This window comes from Trachurus trachurus, assembly GCF_905171665.1.
Source record: "Trachurus trachurus genome assembly, chromosome: 22".
In the NCBI taxonomy this organism is placed as follows: Eukaryota; Metazoa; Chordata; class Actinopteri; order Carangiformes; family Carangidae; genus Trachurus; species Trachurus trachurus.
Window position 1 is genome coordinate 29,382,565 of NC_139907.1, and position 24,921 is coordinate 29,407,485.

At 43.7% G+C, this 24,921-nt stretch overlaps 1 protein-coding gene across 1 annotated transcript in view; it reads left to right on the plus strand.

Annotated features, from left to right (window-relative positions):
• trappc12 (trafficking protein particle complex subunit 12) overlaps nucleotides 1–24,659 on the plus strand; it is a 50,301-nt gene extending 25,642 nt beyond the window's left edge. The window contains exons 4-12 of the mRNA XM_083998295.1: nucleotides 6,122–6,235; nucleotides 8,839–8,977; nucleotides 12,112–12,224; nucleotides 12,487–12,559; nucleotides 14,428–14,501; nucleotides 16,997–17,095; nucleotides 19,804–19,907; nucleotides 21,608–21,695; nucleotides 24,291–24,659. Coding sequence (XP_083854421.1) covers nucleotides 6,122–6,235; nucleotides 8,839–8,977; nucleotides 12,112–12,224; nucleotides 12,487–12,559; nucleotides 14,428–14,501; nucleotides 16,997–17,095; nucleotides 19,804–19,907; nucleotides 21,608–21,695; nucleotides 24,291–24,533 — 1,047 coding nt within the window. The 3' untranslated portion in view covers nucleotides 24,534–24,659. The remainder of the gene's footprint in view (nucleotides 1–6,121; nucleotides 6,236–8,838; nucleotides 8,978–12,111; nucleotides 12,225–12,486; nucleotides 12,560–14,427; nucleotides 14,502–16,996; nucleotides 17,096–19,803; nucleotides 19,908–21,607; nucleotides 21,696–24,290) is intronic.
• Nucleotides 24,660–24,921: the final 262 nt, after the last annotated feature.

The following is a 24,921-nucleotide window of genomic DNA, read 5'->3' on the forward strand; positions in this document are numbered from 1 at the left end:
CTCCGCCGGCCAACCTACCATCGTCACCCCGGGGAGAAAACGACCGCTAATTAACTTACCCGATGGCTTTTAGAGGTTTACCACCGGCTGGTTAAACTCTTTTTAGGGGATAAATGTTGGTCTCATTGATGAAATCTAACAATTGTGGCTGTAGCAGAGGTTTGTTTGTGGTTAGACAGAAGAGCAGCACTGCCTTGGGGTCTGTACGCACAGAAAACACCACATTTACATCAATAAATAAATGTTTTACAATGAACCAGGCCGATCTCAGAGCTGGCAAGACTCTCCGGTAAGGCATATTGAACGGTTAAATGCCGTTAACGGGACTAGAGCAGTCCAAACGGCGGTTTAAAGCTAGCTACAGCGAGGGTAGGTTCACTTCCTGTTTACAAAGTAAAAGCACCAATTCTATCGTAATGGCTTTCCTTATGATAAAAGGCAACGGGTATTTTATTTTCTGAAAATAAAGGAAGTGCGTTGCTCACTACGGCTAGCTTTAGTAACACCGACTTCGTTGAAACAAAATTGTAAACAGCTGGTATTTTGTCAGATTTTCAACACGTTGGGGATCTAAACGACTACTTTCTCGCCTGAAAATGTTTCAAATGTTGCTAAAGTTATATATTTACAGAGTTTAGAGCGTTGCTCGGCGCTGTGTAAATGACGTCACGGCGGCACTAGTGATACTCAGTTGTAATGGAAACACAACCAAACCGAGCCGAGCCGAGCCGAGCCGTGCTAGTGGAAATGCGCCATTAGCTTCCAGAGTGCAGCGGGTCCCGCTCTGCAGTGGAGACAACAGACAAACCATGAAAGACCATCAGCAGCACGCATTACATTCAAAACAACACATAGCGATTAGTTGTAGACTGGGTCTCCATGAGTTTGGGTGGTGCCTGGTGGTTGTGGGGCCTCAGCAGCAGATTGGTTACAGGGAGGGGCTGCTCTGCTGTGACAGCGATAGGTCAGCATGGTCTTTCCCATGAGGCTCCAGCAGAAATGTGTGTGATCACAGATCATAAGACATGGCTAAAGCAGGCGACACTGGGCCATTAGAAAGTGAAAAGAGTCTACAAATGTCAGTCCCTGACTGTACTGGCTGCTGACAGCTGGAGGCAGCAGCCTGTGCATCCTAAATGTTAGATTAGCATCTTAAACACAGTCCAGTCACTGTCCCTGTCCCTGTCCCTGCTCTTTTTCCTCAGTGGGGTCAGAGCTCAGGTTTTACCATTTGAGTCGACCGCTGTCCATCATCATCACATCTCTTTCACAGCACTTAAGGCCTTTGCACACTGAATCCAAAATTGCCGCACGTTAAAAAATAAATTCAACCTCATGTTGTGTCGATCATGTTTATACACCGACTCTGAAACTGTCGCCCATCATTAAAGTTTTCAGAACAGGTTTGATTTTCTGCATTTTTCGCATCTGTGAAAATGCTTTGTGACCACTCACATCAGTGTTTGGAGGCTGTTGAGGTCCCACTGAGCTGCCTGCGTGTGTGTCAGCCGCTGTTCAGAATCATGGAAATTGGTAATCTTCTTTTTAACGTGTGGCTTCAGTAGATCTGATAATCATCAAACTGGACCACTGACATCCTAAAATAAACAGTTGAAGTGATCATGATAAATCCGCTGCTCATTTACAAGCAGGTCCCCTCGCTCTTGGATGGACACAGTATTTTCTTTTTCTCTTTTTATTTCTCGACAAGTGAGAGCACCAAAAAGTCATCCTCACTGCATGACCACTGTGTCTCCCTTTCCTAAGTTTGGAACAGAATATAGAAACGCAACGCGTAACGATTTTTGTCGGATGACGGATTGAAAAAACGCATACGAAAAAAAACGGACTTGGTGTGCAAAGACCTTTACAGTAACAATATTTATTTGTTTACAGAGCAACTTAACCCCTCAGTTTTGGCTGACGTGCCCTAGGCTTGAAATTCAAAAAATGCCTTGATTATGGGCGGGGCTATTGCACGTCTGTCCGTCCTGGGTGAGGGATCCCTCCTCTGTTGCTCACCCTGAGGTTTCTCCGATTTTTCCTTGTTGAAAGGGTTTTCCATGGAGTTTTTCCTCAGTGGATGTGAGGGTCTAAGGACAGAGGATGTTGTTACGATGCCATGTAAAGCCCTTTGAGACAAACTGTTTGTAAAAACGGGCTATACAAATAAAATTGCCTTGCCTTGCCCTGCGCCCCATTCACACCCGTGAAATCACACAAAGGAGAAAAAAAAAGTAATAAACACACATCGACACTTCTCCTATCACACTAACGAGCTACTAACGAGCGACTCTGACAGAACTAGTAGTGCGGACACTAGGAGAGGACGCCGGAGCCGCGACACAGTGCATCTACAGCTGATCCGCCAGTCACCGGCACCGCGACTGGGGCAGAGCCGCTAACGATTCCCATCCAGGCAGCTGTTAGCAGCCGTTAGCCACCGTTAGCCGCAGGCAGCAGCTAGAGTGCCTAGCAACCGTTAGCCGCAGGCAGCAGCTAGCGTGCCTATAGCAGCCGTTAGCCGCAGCAGATCAGCTAGAGTGCCTAGCAACCGTTAGCCGCAGCAGAGCCGTTAGCCGCAGCAGAGCAGCTAGAGTGCCTAGCAGCCATTAGCCGCAGCAGAGCAGCTAGAGTGCCTAGCAGCCGTTAGCCGCAGCAGAGCAGCTAGAGTGCCTAGCAGCCGTTAGCCGCAGCAGAGCCGTTAGCCGCAGCAGAGCAGCTAGAGTGCCTAGCAGCCGTTAGCCGCAGCAGAGCCGTTAGCCGCAGCAGAGCAGCTAGAGTGCCTAGCAGCCGTTAGCCGCAGCAGAGCAGCTAGAGTGCCTAGCAGCCGTTAGCCGCAGCAGAGCCGTTAGCCGCAGCAGAGCAGCTAGAGTGCCTAGCAGCCGTTAGCCGCAGCAGAGCCGTTAGCCGCAGCAGAGCAGCTAGAGTGCCTAGCAGCCGTTAGCCGCAGCAGAGCAGCTAGAGTGCCTAGCAGCCGTTAGCCGCAGCAGAGCCGTTAGCCGCAGCAGAGCAGCTAGAGTGCCTAGCAGCCGTTAGCCGCAGCAGAGCCGTTAGCCGCAGCAGAGCAGCTAGAGTGCCTAGCAACCGTTAGCCGCAGGCAGCAGCCGGTGCTGATTGGTCCGGGAGCTGGTGGACGGTGACGAAAGCTGCCTCCAAAACGTCATCTGCCTCCATCTCAGCCAATAGAAAAATTTGATTGTAATAGCCGTGTTTCAACCCATAGAGGGCAGTCACTCTACATTTTTACTACAAAATACACTAAATTGAAATATTTTGACTAAAATGTCAAAAGTTGGACCAGAATCAATCGACAGCACTACTTCATACCCAAATATATTTGTTTTCAGCAGAAAAAAGTGGTTTAGGGGTTTAGTTGCTCTTTAAGTGAGACTGAGCCCTGACCCTCTGGTCACAGACCGGAGCCATAAGCCTGGCTGCTGTCTACTCAGCTCTCACCCAGTGTTTCTGTATGGCTGTAATGCTTAGTTTGGATCAGTTTGATTCAGGACTTTGAATTATAGGCTGGTGTAAGAGAATAAGTCTTTGCATAGCAGATGTGCTGCATTGTTACTTAAAGCTGAGTTGAAGTTTATGTCTGAGACTTTGTGGGTTTTTCACAGTGCTTCTCTGCAGCTCCCCTGGCCCTCTGCTCCCCTCTCCTCCTGCTCTCCACTCTGCTACCCACTGCTCCTTTTTTCTCCTTCCAACTCTTTTGGCCCAGAGCTTCAGCACTTTTTTCTTCCTTCCACTATGGCCAACTTTGACTCCTGCATTCTTTCACTACATGTGGTTATATTCCTTCCACCCATATGCTGCTTATCCTCTGTTGAAACTCCTTATCCCTCTGTGCCCTGTCTCTTGTGTGTGTGTGTGTGTGTGTGTGTGTGTGTGTGTGTGTGTGTGTGTGTGTGTGTGTGTGTGTGTGTGTGTGTGTGTGTGTGTGTGTGTGTGTGTGTGTGTGTGTGTGTGTGTGTGTGTGTGTGTGTGTGTGTGTAAATGCAGCTACTGTACATCACTGGTAGCTGTTCTCATTTCCATACTTGCTCTGTATCCAAGTCTCACACAGACACGTAGACACACACACTCACACACCTGTCTTCTTGTGCCCTGTGGCAGGGCAGCAGTGTACTATAGCGTATACTGTAGGATGTGTGTGTTTGAGTGACTGCAGCTGCTTTTGGCCATCCAGGCTGCCTCCTCGTTTTCAGCTTCATTTCCCCTCGTAATGAAGATTCAGAGGCAGTGCAGCTACTGGCACAGGGCAGGAGAGGAGAGGAGAGGAGAGGAGAGGAGAGGAGAGGAGAGGAGAGGAGAGCAGAGCAGGGATGAGGAAGGAGCAATAGAGGAGGCAGGAAGAGAAGAGAAGAGAGGCAGACATGAAAGTCAGAGGGAGGAGATGGAGGAAATGGAGGGAAGGGAAAGAAAAGGAAGAGGAAGCATCTTGACTGGGCAAGAAGAAAGTATCAAAGAATCCTGAGGAGGAGAAAATGGATGAAGAGGAGGAGAGAGGAAGGCTGAGGAAGAGAGTGCAGCTACAACAGAGGAAGAGACAAAGGCGTGATGAGTTTTGTGATACAGATGACTAGAACCCCCCCCCACACACACACACACACACACACACCTCTCCTCTCTCTCTCTCCTAATTACCTCCCTGCCTGTGATGAATGGCACAGCTCTTCTGACCCAATTGGCGAGCCGACCTTGTCATGTGTGTTGATGGGGTGGGGTGACTGTACGCCCCCCTCCCACCTCTGCCCCCCTCTTACCTATTGTACCACCTCCTGTGGAAGCAGATGCTGCTAATATCTCTGTGCGTGTGTGTGTGTGCATGTGTGTGTGCGTGTGTGTGTGCGTGTGCCAGTGTAAACACTTTGAATCGTGCACTTAGACACAAACTTGAATTTTCTTATAATAATCATAACATGTATGTACATAACATATCAGTTATTTTTTCACTATTTTAAATAGTTTCTTATCTCAGATTTTTAAAGGGACAACGAGGAGTTTCTATTTGGTTATAAAAAAGTCTCACGTTAATGTGGATGAATCGCTACCCACACTTGTTAATGGGCCCATTTTCGATAAATATATCGTAACCTGCTACAGGCACATAGGATCATTTCAGGTGTGTTCACCTTCAAGTAAACTGGTGTGGATCATCTGTCCTGTCTGACTGTGTGCTAATGAATGAATCCCTGCTATTAAACACACTTCGGTGTTAAATGTTTAAAGGCTGTGGTTTTCGATAAGCTCTGACGTTATCGGTTCTGTTCTCCTTTCAGGAAAAATCTACCAAACTGATTTCCTATTTGGCAGTGCACATTTTATCTGACCAACTCTGATTAAGACAGTTACCTATGATGCATTTTGAGGTGAAATACATTTTGTTTTACATATCATTAAAGCATATCATAGTCTATGGGAGTGTTTTACATTAAAAAAAAGCTTTTTTCTCCTACAAAATAACAAAAATTCCAATAAGAGTATACTTTTATCAGTAACAGAGCCTCAGAATCAGGTCATGTTTGAACATTTCCACTGCAACTGACCAATCTAAATCTTCTGATGAGGAATGAGTGCTTCCGTAGGCCTGAGGCAGAATGGGTCATCCCCTAATCAGAGGGTCAGTGTTTGAATTCCCACCTCCTACAAGAGCATGTCAAAGTGTCCTTGGGCAAGACACTGAACCCCAAATGACCACAGAGTTCAGGTTTTCTTTTGCACATTTTCAGGAAAATGCTAATTTGCCCTGTGGGATCTTTAAGATTGGTTTTAATTTGCCACTTCCCATGTCAAGAAAGTGTTGTTTGTAACTTGTTTCTGTGATGCTGCAATGCTCCTAGAAGTCAGCAAGAGAATACAGTGTTTTCATAGCTGACAAAAAATGGAGTAATCATGAAATTGAAATTCCTGAAGCACAGCAAGTAGTTTGATAAGTACCTTTGAATATTCAGAACAAGGTGCTTGATACCAAGTGTTTACCTTGTTAGTGATGTGTCCTGCAAAGTGTTTTTGTAATAATGACAGCTGAAAACAAGCAATATATTCTTTTTCCCGTGTTTCCATCAATCAGTCATGGTTTGTGTTTCACTTACATTGTGTCTCTTCCACCCTGCAGACCAGCAAGAACTGGCGGGCTGCGGTAGATCTGACGGGCCGGCTGCTGACAGCTCATGGTCAGGGATACGGAAAGGCCGGCCAGCCAACCTCCCACACCACCGACTCACTGCAGGTAAGATGCCAGTGACTGAGGAGAAGCTCAGCTATTCAGTCTTTAGTTTCTCCATCAGTCTGCCTCTCACTGGCTTTCTGTTGGTGGTAGACAAAGCTGAGCCAAGGCAGAGGCAGGCCCTGCAATGCACACTGTTCATGTCTGCTGTTATGATCAATAATGAAAAACTCAACTTGGATTTTGTATTTGCTTATGTTGAAACTACAATTATGTATTTGTATATGAAGAATAATAGCGAATTACAGCAATTTCTATTAGTATTAGTTCATTTCCGTTTCCACATTAAAGCAGAAGTAAGCGATCCGGTGGTTTTGGCTAACTTCCTGTCAGCCGATGGAGTTAGCAGCCCCCGCCCTCGTCATGGATCTATTGGTCCTCGTCCCTACGTCACCACATTCACGCGCATCCCTTGGCTGCACACACAGAGAGGACCGCCCCTTTATGCCGTTCTCTCTCCTCATTGGATAAAGGTTGTAGGATACAAGGAAAGTTTTCTCCTCGGCTTACAGCAGAGCAGAGTGACTGACAGACCCGTGTTTCAGACCAAACACTCTATAGAAGTGATTGCTGTCGGAAGATAGAACTAAGACTTATATTAACACAAACATTCCGCTTACTTCTGCTTTAATATAATTACTTCTCAATGATAGTATTTTGAATTCGACAAAGTGTTTTGTAGAAGTTGTTTTGTTTACTACATTTACACATATGTGTGTCTCACCATACAGAGAAAAGACCAAAAAAAAAGTCTGGGCCTTGTTGCTCCTGTACTTTGTGCTGGACTGTAGGAGCCCTGCAGGGGCACCAGGCTTTATAATTGAGATGATCATCTCAGCCATTCATACCACATCACATGTGCTCATACATAATTGATTTACACATTATGGTTATCACTTTATATAAACACAAATATAAAAGCTAAGTGGTGTGAGTGAATAGGAATGAAACATTAAACTTGTGATGTATTTTCCCAAGGTTAGGAGGTCTGAACCTGTCTGCAGTCATACTGTACTGTATGCACAAACTGCTCATCAGGGGGAATGAGGAACTTCACTTTGCACGTTGTTCAACCTGTGAAAATGTAGAAGTTGTTCAGCGCATCTTGGAGGGTGACATCACTGATCCATCTGCATTGGGGCTGTATAGTCAGTAACGATCCAGATGCCCCCCCCACCCCACCCCCACCCCGTGGTTGTCTGTGTATGATTCTGTTTTGCTTCTCTGGTGCCATGTCTGCCTTCTGCCTGCATCATTGAGCTGCCGCTGTCAGCCTTGGTCTGCCCTTGGGGTGATGGTTTTAGTGACGGTGACATCATCAGTAGACTTAGTGATGTAGGCTGTCACAGTCTCTGTGTATTCCTGCAGATCGATACGTTCCCCACAGGAAGCTGCCTGTTTGAACATGCTCCAATCAGTGCTCTGTCTGCTGTCCTGCAGCTCCCTCTGGCCAGACCTCCATCTGTTCCCTGATTGGTCTGCATAGTTTCACCAGTGGCCTGTATGCATGCAGGACAGAGATGTGGTCTGAATGACAAAGAGAGAGGGAGGGGAAGTGACTTATACAGTATACATTCTCTGTACTTGAGTAAAGGATGTGTTAAGTAGGGCTGGGACGATATGCTTTTCTCCCGATTGGATTCTTCTACGATCTTTTGGATGGTGATTCGATTTAAATTGCGATTCTACGATATTGCCGATTCTCTCGATTTTTAGTCTGCATTTTTAACATTTATCTGCACACAAATACTGTAGGAGCCTATAAATGAACATACTCCATTATAAAGTGAACTTTATACCCTTATAACCCTTTTCAAAACCTGTACTCTCTGTATGTAAAAAAGGCTAACAAATGCACACTGCACAATATTTAAAAAAATCTTTAAAAAAAAAAAAAAAATTCAAAAAAATAAATTTTTAATCGTCAAAAAATATATTGCGATATTTCTCCCACCCCTAATAGCAAGAGCACAACAGTCTCATCTGAAATAATCTAAAGGAGATGGGAGGAAGCAGAAGAAGGCCCAATATCAGTGCTCAGTTTTGATGTGGTTCCCTCTCTCAAGATCTTAAACCAGCAGAGAGAACATCCATCCTTCATGTCTGCTCTTCAAAGAGTCAACAACATTACAGCTGAACCCAGACCTGTCTTTTCCAAGACCATCATATGTAGAGACAGTCAGAGTCTCCAGCATTAGGGAAATATCCTGGAGCAAAGCAGAACTGTTGCCGCTGCCCCATCAACATCATTATCATCATTTGTTCCCTCAGCGGTCTGATAATGTGATGCTTCTGATTGGTTAGTAGTTGGGCTGTTGACAGGTTTCATTTGATCTCTATGAAGTTAGGGTTGTTGTAGTTCGTTTTTGTCCATTGTTCAATTGTTGTAATGATTTGAAGAATAAATTGAAGAAGAGAAAAAAAAAAAAAAAAAAAAAAAGGATTTGAGCAAGAGTTACCATGGTGATGGTGCACCAGCATCACATTCCTGTAAACCTGAGAGTTCAACCTGAAGCTATATTTCTGCCTTGGTTATGTGGTCAACATGATGACTGTGTTGTGTACATGTTCCAAACAGAAGGAGGTTGTGTGTTTGTGTGTTCCAGCTGTGGTTTGTGCGTCTGGCCCTCCTCACCAAGCTCAACCTCTTCCAAAACGCTGAGCTGGAGTTTGAACCCTTTGGCAACCTGGACCATCCAGACCTCTACTATGAGTACTACCCCACTGTCTACCCGGGGAGGAGAGGTATATTAACACACACACACACACACACACACACACACACACACACACACACACACACACACACACACACACACTTGTACAAAACAATACCATCCTCTGACCTTTTGGCTCATTATTATTGATCTTTATGTTGAAGGAGCACTTTTGGAATTGATCATAGAAGATTGGACGTAGAAAGTCTCTCCTTTCTAATCCTGTGTAGTTTCACATCTCTTATTGCACTTGTCCAAAAGCTGTTCTATACCGTAAATTCCCATGGCGACCCAACTGAAGCTTGAATAGTACTATTCATAACGGTGCTGAAAAAACTGCTCCGAAACTCTTATCTGTGAATTTTGAATGTGTTATTACCCTGCTCTCCAAAAGGATTTTGTATTTTACCCACATTTTTTAGGATACACAAGCATACCACCACTGTCCTATTAAATATTCAAAGGAAAGTTTCTGCCAGGAGCTTGATATGAGACTGTATCGTCAAGAAGCTCCAACAACTCCACTTGTCTCCAGCAGTTCTTTGGTTTTGTTTTTCCTCTTTTTACACTGCATGAATTGCTCTCTAATGTATTCCCATTACTTTGGATCTGCTTCGCCCCTTGGGCTACTACAGTGAAGGCAGCAGCAGAGACAGAGCTGCATACACACATGCACACACACACACACGTACAAAAAAAACCACACTTTAAGCTACACTGCACAGCCCTCTTTAGAGAGCACCAATTGACTTTCCATTGCTCAATTTTAAATGCTTTGTACCCTGCTAGGTGCTCGCAGACAAACTGGCATGAGTTGTGTAGCCTGGCATCACAAGTCCAACATTTCTCCAGGCCCAACATTTTTCAGGCCCAACACTTGACGGCCTTAAGAGACAGCTGCCCATGTATCACACTCTCAAGAAGGAAGATGGACTAGACATTAAAAAAAAAAAAATCTTTCTTTGTCAGTTATTAAATTGTCTGCCAAATGAAAGAGTCAATTAAATCTGGACAGAGAAATATTAAGTAGCATTCATTCATGTTCAAAGAGCGTCCATTCATGTCCTTTTCAAACCTCTATGTCCTATTAAAGCTTCAAGTTTACATTCCTTTCATGTTTAGTGCAACACTTAGATTTACTTTTGCTAGCTGGCATTCCTCCTCCTCCCTCCCTTCTGTTGACACATTGCAACCAAACACAAGAAGAACAGAGCTCATTCATCATATTTATCAATTTGTATTGTCTTTATTGGTGTAATTGTTTAGTTATATTCCCTATAAATATCTATCCATGTTATGGTCTGAAATTTTTGTTATTAGTTTAGTTTCAACTCACACAGCCTGGTATGGAGAAAACACATTCCCTTCATTTGGAGTTTTATCTTTTTTTTTAATTATTATTCTCCCTTTTCCTTAGAATAACCCCACACGGAATAATAACCCAGGGGTTCTCAGTGGTTGCCACGGCTGGTGAATGTATGCTGGGATGGTGAACAAACCTGTGCAGCTGGCAAACTAACTGGCAGCAAGCTGTCACTAGCCAGACAGAGGAGCTGGCTAGTGCCATGCCAGTAAACAATACATGAACACAGTTTATTGAAGAAACGTTTTTAGTTCCATCAGCTCTCGTATCACAGCTGCCTTCAAACTTTTCCAGAGCAGTTTGTGCTCCAGCAAAAGCGGATTGTTTAAAAACTGGGTATCGCTGCACAGCTGATGTGACAGCTCCCTCTATTTAGGTCACACCGGACTCTGAAGTTTTGATAGTGTGCTGCTGGTCAGCAGCACAAATGAGTGAGTCAAAGTTACTGAAATAGAAGAACAGTCTGACCAGGTCCCAAAGTGCAGATGGATCTAATGTGCAAAACAAGACCATGATATAACAGAGTGTTCACCCACTCGTCACAGTAGTGCTCTGTAGCTCCATTACTTGTCAATAACTCCACAGGGTGCCTTTAAAATGTTTTTATTATGTCTGCACAAGGCTGATGGGGTATGGGATATCATAGGTTGCTTTCAGTTTTGAAGTTGCATTAAAGGAGACATATTCTGCCCCCAAATTAAAATAGTTCCCATGTGTCTTAAAGACATGTCTGTGACATGATTTGGTCAAAATACTCCAAGGATCAAACATCACAGCTCTTTTCATCCTCTCTAAACAGCTCTGTTCAGAACGGCTGCTTTCAGTGTCTGTCCCTTTAAATGCTAATGAACCACTGCTTGCCCCACCCCTTCTACTGGTACCAGGTAGGGGTGGGGTTATGCAAATTTGAAAACTAGTTACATCATTGGAGACAACTGAGGGAAGAGCTGATAAAACCACATTTTACAAATTATTTTGTCAATTCTCACATTTTGGGGCCAGAAGGCAAGACAAACACCTAAATATATGTTAAAGGGCCTTCAAAAAGTGATATTTCCATAATATGTCCCCTTTAATTCTAATTCTAAGCTAATAGAAGTTTCTGACCTGGAGAGAACTGTCCATTTAGCATTAAGAAACTGATGAACAGAGGGCGGTGATACAGACACTTAATAATTGAGGGAAAGGAGTGTGTATCCTGTACTGTCGATGGGTGAGACATGAAGCACAACCAGACAAACAAGGGAGATGGAAATAGAGATAGTGACTGGCAGAAGCAGCAGCCACAGATGGACTAGCTAGCTGAGTTTCAGATCTGATGACAGTATCAAAGAGACCCTGATCAAAGCCTGGGGACTCACCTGAATATAGGCTCTTCCTCGGGGATGTGTGTGTGCCTGCGCGAGTGAGACAGTGTGAATGATGTAGAGAGAGAGAGAGAAAGAGAGAGATAGAGGGATGAGGCAGAGAGATGAGTGATGGAGCCGTGCAGCACACCCAGAGAGAGAGATGAGAGGGTTTAATAAGCAACCATACGTAGCCCAATGCCATCTGTAGGTTCCTGCCTCCAGGGCTGTGCAGTCTGTGTGTGGGTGGAAGGTTTATATTCTCATCTCGTGCTCTCTGTCTTTCTGTCTCCCTCTCTCTGCCTTCCTTCTCATTTTTTTCTCTTCCTCCTCCTCTGTCCTCATCCCACCCTGTTTCTTATTTCCCCTCTTTCCCTTCACACATTTTCTCCCCCTGTCCTCTGTTGTTTTTTTCTTGTCCCCTCCCTCCCTCCCTCCCTCCCTCCTGTCCAGGCTCCATGGTGCCGTTCTCCATGCGTCTGCTGCATGCCGAGCTTCCCCAGTACCTGGCCAAGCCCCAGGAGGCTGTGGACCGCCTGCACAATCTCAAAAGCGTCTGCCTCACTGTTAGTATACACACACACACATACACCAACACAGCCTCTGGATGAACATAAAGATATGCATGCTCTGTAGCATTTGCACAATAAAACTACACACCCGCAGAAAAGCACATTAGCCATACTAATCTTCAAGCCCACCTGTATAAACAGCCAAATGGTTGGATTTTAGAGGTATTGAATATGCAGATTCTAATACACACACATAAAAAAAAAAAGAAAAGCCTTCAGCAACGGCGGTGAAGCCACTTCTCCCTCTGGTTCACAGATTCTGGAGAACTTGGAGAAAAGCTTGGCTGAGGACGGCAGCATGGTCACCCTAACACGGGAAAACAGGCAAGGTAAGAAACACACACACACACACACAGACATTTAGCTACAGACCTGGCCCCAATCCCAGACTGCATCACCCTGTAGGAGGAGAGTGAGGTCATGGGCCCACTGGGTAATACACACACACACACACACACACACACACAGTGAGGACAAGGAAGAGGCACACCTGGTGCAAGACTGCAGCATACCTTGGCCACACATACACACATTCACAGCCACACAAAGACACCAATTCAGTGCTCTAAAAGTGTTTAGCACCTCACTGCTTCAGTACTCGCGCTGAATATCAAACAGTCTCTCAAGCCCTTCACACCAAGCAGATCGATACTGATCGATCCCATCCAATCCACTCACATCTGCACAAGTGTGCTGGGGAAATAGGCACCTTCATCTAAAATTCACCAGGTCTAGGTAGACACGCCTCAATATAAGCTGACGTAAATAGACTTCATCTTCTCTTCTCTTCTCTTTTCTGTTCTCATCTCCTCCTCTCCTCTCCTCTGTTCTCTTCTCTCTCCTCTCCTCCCCTCTTCTCTTCTTCTCTTCTCTCTTCTGTTCTCTTCTGTTCTCCTCTCTTCTGTTCCCCTCTCCTCCTCTTTTCTTCTCTCCTCTCCTCCTCTTCTCTTCCCTCCTCTCCTCTCCTCTCCTCTCCTCTCCTCTCCTCTCCTCTCCTCTCCTCTCCTCTCTTCTCTTCTCTTCTCCGTTCCTCTCCTTTCTTCTCTTCTCTTCTCTTCTCTTCCCTCCTCTCTTCTGTTCTCATCTCCTCCTCTCCTCTCCTCTGTTCTCTTCTCTCTCCTCTCCTCCCCTCTTATCTTCTTCTCTTCTCTCTTCTGTTCTCTTCTCCTCTCTTCTGTTCCCCTCTCCTCCTCTTTTCTTCTCTCCTCTCCTCCTCTTCTCTTCCCTCCTGTCCTCTCCTCTCTTCTCTTCTCTTCTCCGTTCCTCTCCTTTCTTCTCTTCTCTTCTCTTCTCTTCTCTTCTCTTCTCTTCTCTTCTCTTCTCTTCTCTTCTCTTCTCTTCTCTTCTCTTCCCTCCTCTCTTCTGTTCTCTTCCATCCTCTCCTCTCTTCTCTTCTCTGTTCCTCTCCTTTCTTCTCTTCTCTTCTCTTCTCTTCTCTCTTTTTCTTAGTACATCTTAATACAGGTTAGTCAGCCCTCTGTTTGTGCGTTCTGTAGAGACTATTAGCGACTTTTAGTTTTCTTCTCTGAAGCGACCAGTAGCTGTTTAAACAGCTAATATACAGCTATGAGCAACAACAAGCCACTTGGTGAAGTTGAGTGAAATGTAAGATGCTTGCTTATAAAACTGGCAGGGTGACGCATGTGTGAGTTTGCGCGCGTGTGTGTGAGGGTGTGTCTCCTCTTTCTAAAGGCACAGTAATAGCTGTGCCCTCTGTCTCTCCTCTCCTTGCCCACGCAGACAGTCGACAGTCAAGTCAATAGCGCAGGGCCTTGCCTTCACACATCAGACCCCTACTGAGTGATTAGCTCTTCTCCCAACACACACACACACACACACACACACACACACACACACACACACACACACACACACACACACACATACACACACACACACACACACACACGAGTGCAGTGATGAATACTAATAGGGCTGCACACAAGCTATTCCACACTGTGCACTAAGGAGAAGAGGAAAGCGGAGTGTGCCGCAGTGTCTTCCTCACCACCTTGCCTCAAAATAAACCCTGGTGTGGGGGGGTGAGGGAGAGGGGAAGTGTAATGAGAGGGATAGAAGGGTAAAGGGGGGGGGGATAAGGTGACGATACAGGGACACCCGCAAAAGTGAAAATAGGAAGTCACCCTCAGAGAAATAAAGCCTTGTCTCTGTCTTCTCCTTCTCTCCCTGTTTTTAGCATCTCTTAAACTGTGGCAGTCTCGCCTCAGCCGGGTCATGTACTCCATGGCCAACTGTCTGCTGCTGATGAAGGTAGGTGTGTGTGTGTGTGTGTGTGCGTGCGTTGGCTCACGTTTGTGTGCCATGGTGTGTTGGAGTGAATGTGTCCCTGTGTGCGTGTCTGAGTCTGTCTGGATGTGTGTCTTTGTGAGAGAGTGTTTGTGTGTGTGTGTGTGAGAGAGAGGGAGAGTCTCAGAGATCTTTGATGCCAGGCTGGTGGAGGATTCACAGTGAAATCCCCCTAGACTGACCACTAATTGGATTCGTGGTCAGTGAGAGAGGGAACAAGACAGAGGGAGAGAGGAAGGGAGGGAGGATGAAGAGGGGTTTTAGAAAAGGACTCTACAGAGAACCACAGTGCCATCTACTGGTAGATTACAGTTTTAATCATGTTTTTCAATTACCTTGCCTCAGTTTCAGTTTAAATACTCAGAACTCTCACCTTTAGATAAAAGGGTTTAACACTGTCTCTACAAGTCAAGTGCCAGGCAGTGTTGTTGTTGTTGTGTTGTTTTAAAATGAACAAAATACATACATGTATTTTTCATTATACCCAGGGGGCAAAATCCCAGTTTTTTGGAAAACAGACATGGAGCGTTGTAAAAGGTTTGACACCAGAAATGATCTGTAGGAACTTCAAGGATTAAAACCTGGGTGGACAACCCGGTCAACTAGCTGCTGGAAAGCTACAGGGGCCAAAACCCCTTTCTATCTCCAAAGTCCCACTTGCTGTGGCCAACGGTCTTCTCTATCTATCTGTTGACTTTGGGGAGACCAGAAATAGAATGTTTTCTGATCATGCCAGTTAACATGGAGTTTTTCACAATAGGTGTTGCATTGTTTGGAGACAGCCTGTAGCTTTCCAGTAGCTAGTAGAAAGGCTATCTTGGACTCAAATGGAAGCTTATGAATTAAGGAAGTTTTCTATATACATGTTAAGCATAGATATTCTCCATAAAGTGCTGAAAAATAATAATTTTCATGAGAATTTGTCAGGCGAACAGTACCTTTTTGGGATGTTGAGGGTGATATCTTAAAATTGAGTTGCAACAAACCCCAGAAACTTTTTTTCATGCCTCCCCCTATGTGTCAAGATACTCTCTGTCAAATTTTATAGTTGTATGACTATTTATGCCATTGTAGTACCTAAATATTTGCATTTACATCATTTCGCCAGCAAAATTGCCCAAGAAAGGGGTTTTGGCCCCCTGTAGCTTTCCAGCAGCGAGTTGACCGGGTTGTCCACCCAGGTTTTAATCCTTGAAGTTCCTAGATATCATTTCTGGTGTCAAACCTTTTACAACGCTCCGTGTCTGTTTTTTTGCTTTGCCCCCTGGGTATAATGTTTTCATAGGTAACCAAGTGTTAATGAAATAATGCAAATCAAAATTATCTATATGTATTTTTCCCTTTTATTATTAGATTATTACAAAAGCATGGGAGTCAACAGCTGCTTCTATACAGAAGTCAATGGTATAATAAAGAACAACTTGCCTGGTTGTTGTAGTGAGAGGAAGAATGAAGACTGTTCGTATCATCCAACCCTTTAACTGTGTTAAGACTTCACTATACTGGAGCTTTAAAAAAGATTTAATGTTTTTCTAGAAAATCTGGAATTCTACAGTCAGTATTTAAGTTGCACTAGTTTTACTGAGTAGTTTTTTCTTTGCCTGCAAATGACATGAAAGGGCAAAGAATAAACAATTTGGTTGCGACTGAAGATGTTAATCTTCAAATCACAGTTCAAACATTTGCCTGAATCAGCTTTGTAACAAGCGTTCTGCAGGCAGGAGTATGTAGCACCCAGTCCAAAGAAATGAGCATGTGTGTGCTGGTGAAAATGTAGGAACATGTCACCCAGTGTGGCTCACTGATGTTTTTAAGAATGATTAAACAACAACGGAGCTCTGTGGCACAGAGGATAATAATGCAACACTTCAGGATACACACATTGTTGGTCTGGGTAATTTCATGGAATTTATTCACCATGAAAAATTTTACAAAATGTTTCAAGACCTGTCCTAGAAAAGAGCTGAGAGCACATAAAGAGTGACTGGAATAAGCACCAACTTTGTAGAATAGATGCAATGAAGCAGCCACAGTCATGGAATAGTTGTTTGTCTCAATATGGATTTTACTTGAGTGTAAAATCAGACGTTATCACATTATCCATATTTACAGTAAGTCACTATAGATAATAAATGTTTAAAAAAAATCACAGTTTGATAATTATTTAGATTTTGAGTCAGTTTTTCAGTGGGTTTGGTCTGAGCCAAAGTAGCTGTAAAATACTGCACCATAATACACACAGGTATGTACACACCTCAGTACACACACACACACACACACACACACACAGCTCCTGACCTCTCTCCATCGCCCGGCTCAGCAGTCCAGTCACCGTGTGAGCGATGTGTAGCAGTGCAGTGTGGAGGTGGGAGAAGGGTCACATCGCCCCGCTAATACTCCATATGTTTGATTAATGCCCCCCCCCCCCCCCCCCCCCCTCTCTCTCTCTCTCTCTCCAGGACTATGTTCTGGCTGTGGAGACCTATCACTCCATCATCCAGTATGAACCACAGCAGAGAGTGCAGCTGCTCAGTGGCATAGGACGCATCTTCTTGCAGGTTTGCACGCACACATACACACACACACACACACACACACACACACACACAGCACAGCCTGGCCAAGATTATCATAAAGACTGGAAGCAGCCAATTTAAAAGCAAACTTTTCTTTATTTAATCAGTACAAATTAAGAAAAAAATAAAAGAGAAAAAATGTGACGCATGTGTATATATATATATATATATATATATATATATATATATATATATATATATATATAGTGTGTGTATTTATTTATTTATTTTAGCCTTTTCTTAAAGGTACATTGTGTAACTTATCCTGTTATCTATTCACGAAAATGTATTATTTGGTTCAAAAGTCGTTACGTGCAGCGGCTGTCGACCGTCTGCCTTAAGCCCAATTTCACGTGAATGCAGAAAAATACGACTGAGTTGCTTGCGATCTACAACCGCACCACTAGATGGGAGTAATTCTTACACAATGTACCTTTAACAAACACCTGTCTGCCCACTCAGCACTTTAAGGCAGCACCTCACTTGTCTGTCTAAGGTCTCACAGCTGACAAAGAGATCAGAGCAAATGGCAAACCCCAAGCCACGAGGAGGTGGGAGCTCCAAGCAGAGCGCAGTCAGGTCTGAGTTGAGACACATGTAGGAGACAACCAAGACCTCTCCTAGGTGGACATCCATCACGCTTCATAATTAGGGGGGAAAGTCCTATTGAAAAATAGAAGTGACCTAGAGCCTGATGGTCCATCTGGCTGAGCTCCAGAGAACAGGTGTGGTGGTTGGAGAAAGTTCCAGAAGGCCGACCAGCACAGCAGCTCTCTGATGTGAGGTTTAGTGGCCAGACGTCACGAAACACACATGAAAAGACCTGAATGAACTGTTTGTCAGTTCTAAATGTCACATCTGAAGGAGGCAGCACTCTGCTCATCAGCTGACCTGCAGCTTCACAACAGTGAAGCGCGGCGGCTGCAGCATCACGGTGTGAGGACAGAGATATCCTCAGAGCCTGAGCACAGCGCAGCACTGGCTTAGAGACAAGTCAGTGAGCGTCCTTAACTGGCCCAGCCAGGACCCTGATCTGAACCCAGACACATCATCTCTAAACCTGAACATGTCTGTCCACTGACGTCCTGGTCCACCCTGACACGGATTTAGAGGATCTGAAACTAAGGCAGAAAACTCCTAATCCAGGTGTGCAGGCTTGACTCATCACACCAAGAAGACACTGCAGAGCTTCTTTAACAGAGTTCTGTATTATAGCAGTATTTTGAGCGTTTTTTCCTCTCTTTTTTTTAAGTATATTTTTTGGCGTTTGTTGCCTTTATTTGATAGCACATAGTGAGATAGAGAGGAAAGGGGGAGGCAGAGAGAGGGGGAATGACATGCAGGAAAGGTCTGCCTGACGCGGGATTTGAACCGGGGACGCCTGCGTTGAGGACTGTAGCCTCTACATGGGGCGGCCGCTTTAACCACTGCGCCACGCACCGCCCCGCGTTTTTTCCTTTTTAATAATTTTGCAAACATTTCTGTCATACTGTTTTCACTTCTGGAGTATTAACTCATTGAGTGCCGCGCTCCTTTCCAAAGTTTTAGTCAAGTGTACCGGCAATTTAGACCATTTTTGACTTTTTATGTAGAGCCATAGTGTATTCTATATTATTGCCACCAACACATACTGTGGCTCAATTGAAAGGTTTAACTTAATGCTTCAAGTGGCCACAAACCGTTTGTTTCTACGTGCCTCCGTTCCTGAGAAAAGTCAAGCTAAACATGGCTGGGTTTCACCAAAATCCCTCCTTTTTTTCTAGAAAAGGAGATACAGCGTCTTTTATGAAAGGTGCGCTGTTTGTGTCTGTCGCTCTTCTCACACTCGCATTTCTGGATCAAAGGGCTCGTATAAGATAAATATACACAACAATTGTTGTTCTATTCACAAAACCACCATCGGGGGCGGGGGGGCGCCACTAAACAACAATAACACAGACCGCACCGTGCCGTGTCACAGCTTCTCGCCGCGGAGCGTGAGGGTCAGTCGGCCACCGCGGCTCGGGAAGACCGGTCCCGCCGGTGGTCGCGGTCCTTCTGTGGTACGGGTCGGTGATGCCGGTCTGCTTTGACCCAGAGACCATCAGATTTTACCGCGGGAGGACTTTGGGGAGGACACGGTGTTGCTCCAGATGAAGACCGGGCGGACTGTCGGCTGAGAGCTTCCTGGTTCAGCTCCGAGCAGCTCGAGCAGCTGGAGCAGCAGCGCGGGTGAGAGCAGAGCAGCAGCGGAGCAGCTGCGCTGCATCTGCATGCAGAACTCGTTTGCAGAAGCCGAGTTATGATAAAAACTTCCAGATCATGAGCTGTCATGTGACTTTGATCGTCATCTATTTCAGTTCTCCTCATCGTAGAGTCCCCAAATTTACATATAATGTGTATTAAAGTGTCTATTTTCATAATTTAAAAAAAAAGCAAAAAACGTAAAATTACGTTGTTGGCACTCAACGCATGGGAACGAAAAACGAGAAATTACGTGGTTGGCACTCAATGAGTTAAGCACAGGCTGACGAGGGGTCAAACTCATTTGAATGATGTTAGCGTGAGGCTGCAACAAAAGGTGAACAAGAAGTGAATGTAATGTGGATACACTGTGGAATTATTCACACTTGACAATAGACAGCGGCGTTGGCACAAACACACAGGTGAGTGTTTAATGTCTTACTTACTGCTGCTTTGTTCTTGGCCAGATCGGAGACGTTAAGATGGCAGAGAGGTACTTCCAGGACGTGGAGAAAGCCTGCCAGATGAAAGGGAGCCTGGCCAGTCACACCACATGCATGCTGATGAACAGGTACGTCTGTGGCCCGCTGCACACCCGCATCAACACGCATCCTCACTGATCCCATCACCAGTGGTAAGCATGAAGTGTGTCTGTTTGCACGATCTGATATCACCAAGTAATCCACAGCCCAGGACTAACCCTAACCCTAACCGGTTAGTTATAACAGCGCTCCTGGGCTGTTCATTACTTGGTGATATCAGATCATGCGTGTCTGTTTACAGTGCGCCTCCACTGCCCACCTCAGATCAGATCTCACCTCCTGCTTTATATGCTGATCAACATATGTGTGATGTGATGTGAAGAGAGAGAGAGCAGGGTGGAGTGGAAAGCACTACACACAACACTGCAATTAATTAGCCTGTGGCTCTAAGGTGTCAGTGTGTGGCCCAGGACAGACTCATGGTCACACTGCTGAAGGATGGGGCCACATGAGGCCCAGTCCACTGATCACATCTTTAATCTGTCCTCTATGTGTCTTGTGGGACTTGTACCAATTTTCTTACAATTCAAATCACAAACAAAGCTGACTATAAGCAACCAATCAATCAGTTTATAAACATATAAACTCAAATTCAAAGAACTGCACAGCTTATGTTCAAAGTGAACAACAACATGCTGCTTGACTGTATTCAGAAAATGTTCAATAAAAGACCGAGCCATTACAACTTCAGAGGGGTGTGTATATTTAGAAAGTTAAAAGTCAGAACCAACACCAAACTAAGATGTACAATGGTAACAGCTGTCAGTCTATGGAATAATCTGGAGAATGATTTAAAACATGAAGTACCTTAATCTCTTTTTTTTTAAACACTCAAAAATAGGATGATCAATTTCTACAAGTTAAACCAATGAACTGTGGTACCTGCGATGCTGTAGAGCTTTTTCTCTCTCTCTCTTTTCCCTTTTCTTCTTTTTTCGGCTCTGTTTATTTGCTGATAAAGGAACTAGAAGATTGCATAGTTTTTAATATAACTTGATTTATATTAGGGTATGCTAAATAAGATAAGCTCCAGCCTACACCTTTTCAGTCTAAATGTCTGTTGTTCACGTTCTTTCTTCATTTATTGTTTATTTTGATTTGCATATTTTCTGTTTTGTTACTTTTATTTTTTTTAGACCTTGTCTCGCTGCTGTATTTATGTTGAGATGTAATTTCTATTGTACAATGAGGTGTCATGTCAAAACCAAAATAAACTAAACTAAACTATAAACTATACAGATGGAAATTCACTCCAGAGCTAAATTTACAACAAGTTTTTTGTATGTACATGAATATGCAGAGTCCCATTCCAGATAAACAAATAAATGAAAAAAAAGGCTTCAAACCTGTACATCAAGTTTTCTACTCGTGATCAGATGTGTGTGCATTTGCGTGCATGTGTTCATACGTGCACTTGACTTGATTTTCACTCCACATCTCCAGAACTTTCTTCAGGATCTTCTGTGAGCCGGTGTTTCCACCCTGTGAGCTGCTGAGCACAGGAGCTCTCTGTTTAACATGGTTTTATTTATTAAAAAACCAACATGAATATGCTACAAATGTGAACAACATGAGCTGTGTAATGAGCCAATCGCAATATTAAAACTGAAAGTGAAACCAGGGCCAATAGTTCACCAGGGAGGGAGTCGCAGGCACTAACACACCAAAACTGAATCCTCAGAAATGATTTTTCTAGCATGAAATCTAAGAGTGTGTGTTTGTTTTCCAGGGCCTTTGTCTACCTCAGTCAGAACAACTATGCTGAAGCACATGCATCTTTCACTGAAGTCTTGAAACTTGACCCCAAAAACCCTGTTGTAAGTACAACCTTATCTCGCACTGTAACACAACACACACACACACACACACACACACACACACACACACACACACACACACACACACACACTGCTGATAGTAGTTTGAAAATGTTGCAGTTGCATTGTAGTCCAGAAAATATGGAGAACTTTGGCCGATGACTATATCTAGTGCAGTCTGTGCTAAGGTCAGAGATTCTAGGTGTGTTAGTAGAGACACAGAACTAACATAGTTATTTGAAAATGTCGATGTGTACAGTGGCATGCAAAAGTCTGGGCACCCCTGATCCAAATATCTGTTAATGTGAACAGTTCAGTAAGTGGAAGATGAAATGATCTCCAAAAGGCAGAAAGTTACAGATGACACATCCCCTTTACATTTGAAACTATATTTTCTACCCCTCGTTTTTATAGCATTTGTATAGCCCCTTTTTACAAACAGTCTTGAATAGTAAACATCTTGTCTGATACCTTGGTCAGAGTTATCTGAGAGATCAAGTCTCCTGGGTTTTCTATTCTTTTGTAGGCTGCTGCTTTGTTTCCCCTTTTCACTCTGAAACTATAGAGAAAAAAACACTAATACTGTATTGCTTAATATACTGCAAAAGAGTGTTTAATATTAACTTTATATCTTCCACTTCCTGAACTGTTTACATTACCCATTTATTGAATTGGCCTCAGAACCTTAAGCACGTTTTACCTAGTTAGACACAACTTGCAAACATATTCTGTTCTTTCATAATGGTAAGCGCCGGTAGCAAAAGTGAAACTCGATCAAAGCACAGGTGTCTAAACTTAAACACAGCAACTCAAAACTGATCACACTTGTGGCTAATGGTGTGAAGAAACCAGTCTAAGCCAGTTCAGAGGTTGTTGAAGTTTCACCATGGATAGAAACAATCCGAGAGGTGAGTCCTGAGTCCTGACCCACACGTCCACATGATGAAGAATAGAGTAGCTACTGTACGCACTTTTGTAGTTGTAATGTGATTCTTGTTTTTATTTATTATTTTTTACTGCAAGTGCTAAACAGGAATTTTGTTTTGTTTTGCAAAATACATTTTCCTATTGTGAACGTCATTGTGTTTTCCTTTTTTCTATGTTGTGTAATGATTGTTCAGTGGTGTTTTTCATTTTGATTGGCTCGGGGTCTGATCTGACAATGTCTGGTTTTGAGCACAGTTTGATCTGTTTTGAGGCAGTAGTTTGGTTTTGCAGGAAGAGTCAGAGGTTTTGTGTTTACAGTTTAGAGAAAAGGATGGACGGTTTCAAGACAATGTGTCTTAGCAATTGAGAAAAACTGTAACAGAAATATTGCTGCTCGTTACAGGAGGCTGCTTTCTGCTTCTGTGTTTTAACTGTTAAAGGGACAACGAGGAGTTTCTCCATCGGCAGAACGAAAAATTCCGCAACAATAAAAAAGTCTCATATTAATGTGGATGAATCTACGTTACCCACACTTGTTAATGGGCCCATTTTCGATAAATATATCGTTTTGTCTCTATCGTTATTTTGTTATTATTAGTGGTGGCGGAAACCCAGCGTTTCCTTACTTTCGGTTTCGTGGACGCTGCCCGGCGAGTCATGAGAATAACGCCGCCGAATCGCCGTTTATGGTCGGAACTACGACGGTATGTGATCGTCTTTGAACCTCTGACTTTAATTCTTGATGAATGAAAACATGAGTCTGTCTTGCGCCGGTCAAAGAATTTCACGGTGCGCGGAGGCTCATAAATGTAGTGTGAAAACACTTCGCTTTTCCAAAACTCCTCGTTGTCCCTTTAACTGTTAATTTGATCTGAAAATAAAACGTGGTAAAATCCTAAAAAGCTTCCAAGAGACAATTAATCTGAAAACACAATAAAACTTTGATGAAATGCAGATAGTTATGTAGTTTGGAAGTTGGAACTCTACTGTAAAGTGGTAAGTGTTGTTTGATTGAATTGAATGTGTTTTGAGGCCGACCGCTAACGGGAACAGTCAGGCAGGATGACACTGTTGATTTCACATTGAAACTCCGGTAACACTTAACTTGACGCCTATCTCTATAACGCATTATAACCATACTTATGAGTTATAATGCAGTTATAACACTGTATAACTATAGTTATAAACACTCATAAATGATCATACTACTTTATAACATAATCATAACACACTAATGCATACTAAAGCATTTTATCTTGACTTATAAGGTCAGGTATTATAATATGTTATAATTTCTAGTAACTGGCTGACATGCCCACATTTATAATGCATTATAAATATAGTTATAATGTGTTATAATTGGCTTATAAACGTGTATAACTATTATTATAAACACTCATAAATTATCATAAGACTTTATAACAATAAGCATAACACATTATAGAGCATTATAACTCTATTATAATACTTGACCTTATAAGGCATTATAAAATGCTCTATGATGTCTTATGCTTATTGTTATAAAACCTTATAATAATTTATGAGTGTTTATATGATAGTTATACAGTGCTATAACTGCATTATTACTCATAAGTATGGTTAGAATGTGTAATAGAGATAGGCATCAAGTAAAGTGTTACTGAAACTCCTCTACCTCTCCGTTCCCAGGCGAACAACAACGCAGCAGTGTGCCTGCTGTATCTGGGCCGTTTAAAGGAGTCTCTGGGCCAGCTAGAAGGTCTGGTGCAGCAGGACCCCGCCCTCTACCTCCACGAGAGCGTCCTCTTCAACCTGACCACCATGTACGAGCTGGAGTCGTCCCGCAGCACCCAGAAGAAGCAGGCTCTGCTGGAGGCCGTGGCCTGTCGGGAGGGGGACAGCTTCAACACACAGTGTCTGAAACTGGTCTAAGAGGGGACAGGTTGAACTGGGACAGCACACACTACTGCATTCTCCTTCACTGTGACTGCAAGCAAACCCCCCGGGGGTAGAGCTCACTAATTCAACAAGTAGAATGAGTTTTAAATGAGTTAGTCTAATCGGTAACACTTTACTTGAATAGGTATTCATAAGATTGACATAACACTGTCATAACCATGACATAACAGCTGTCATAAACATCAATGAATACTTATGACAGCTGTCGTTAAGTATCATTCGGTAAGTTATGTCACTTTTGATGCAAAGTTGACATTGTTTGAGATGTCCTTGTTATGAGAACTTGACATCATTTTTTAAGTTTGGCAATTAGGTCTGCTATGACAGTTTAAATTGTCTTTATGTCAAGTTGTCAGAACAA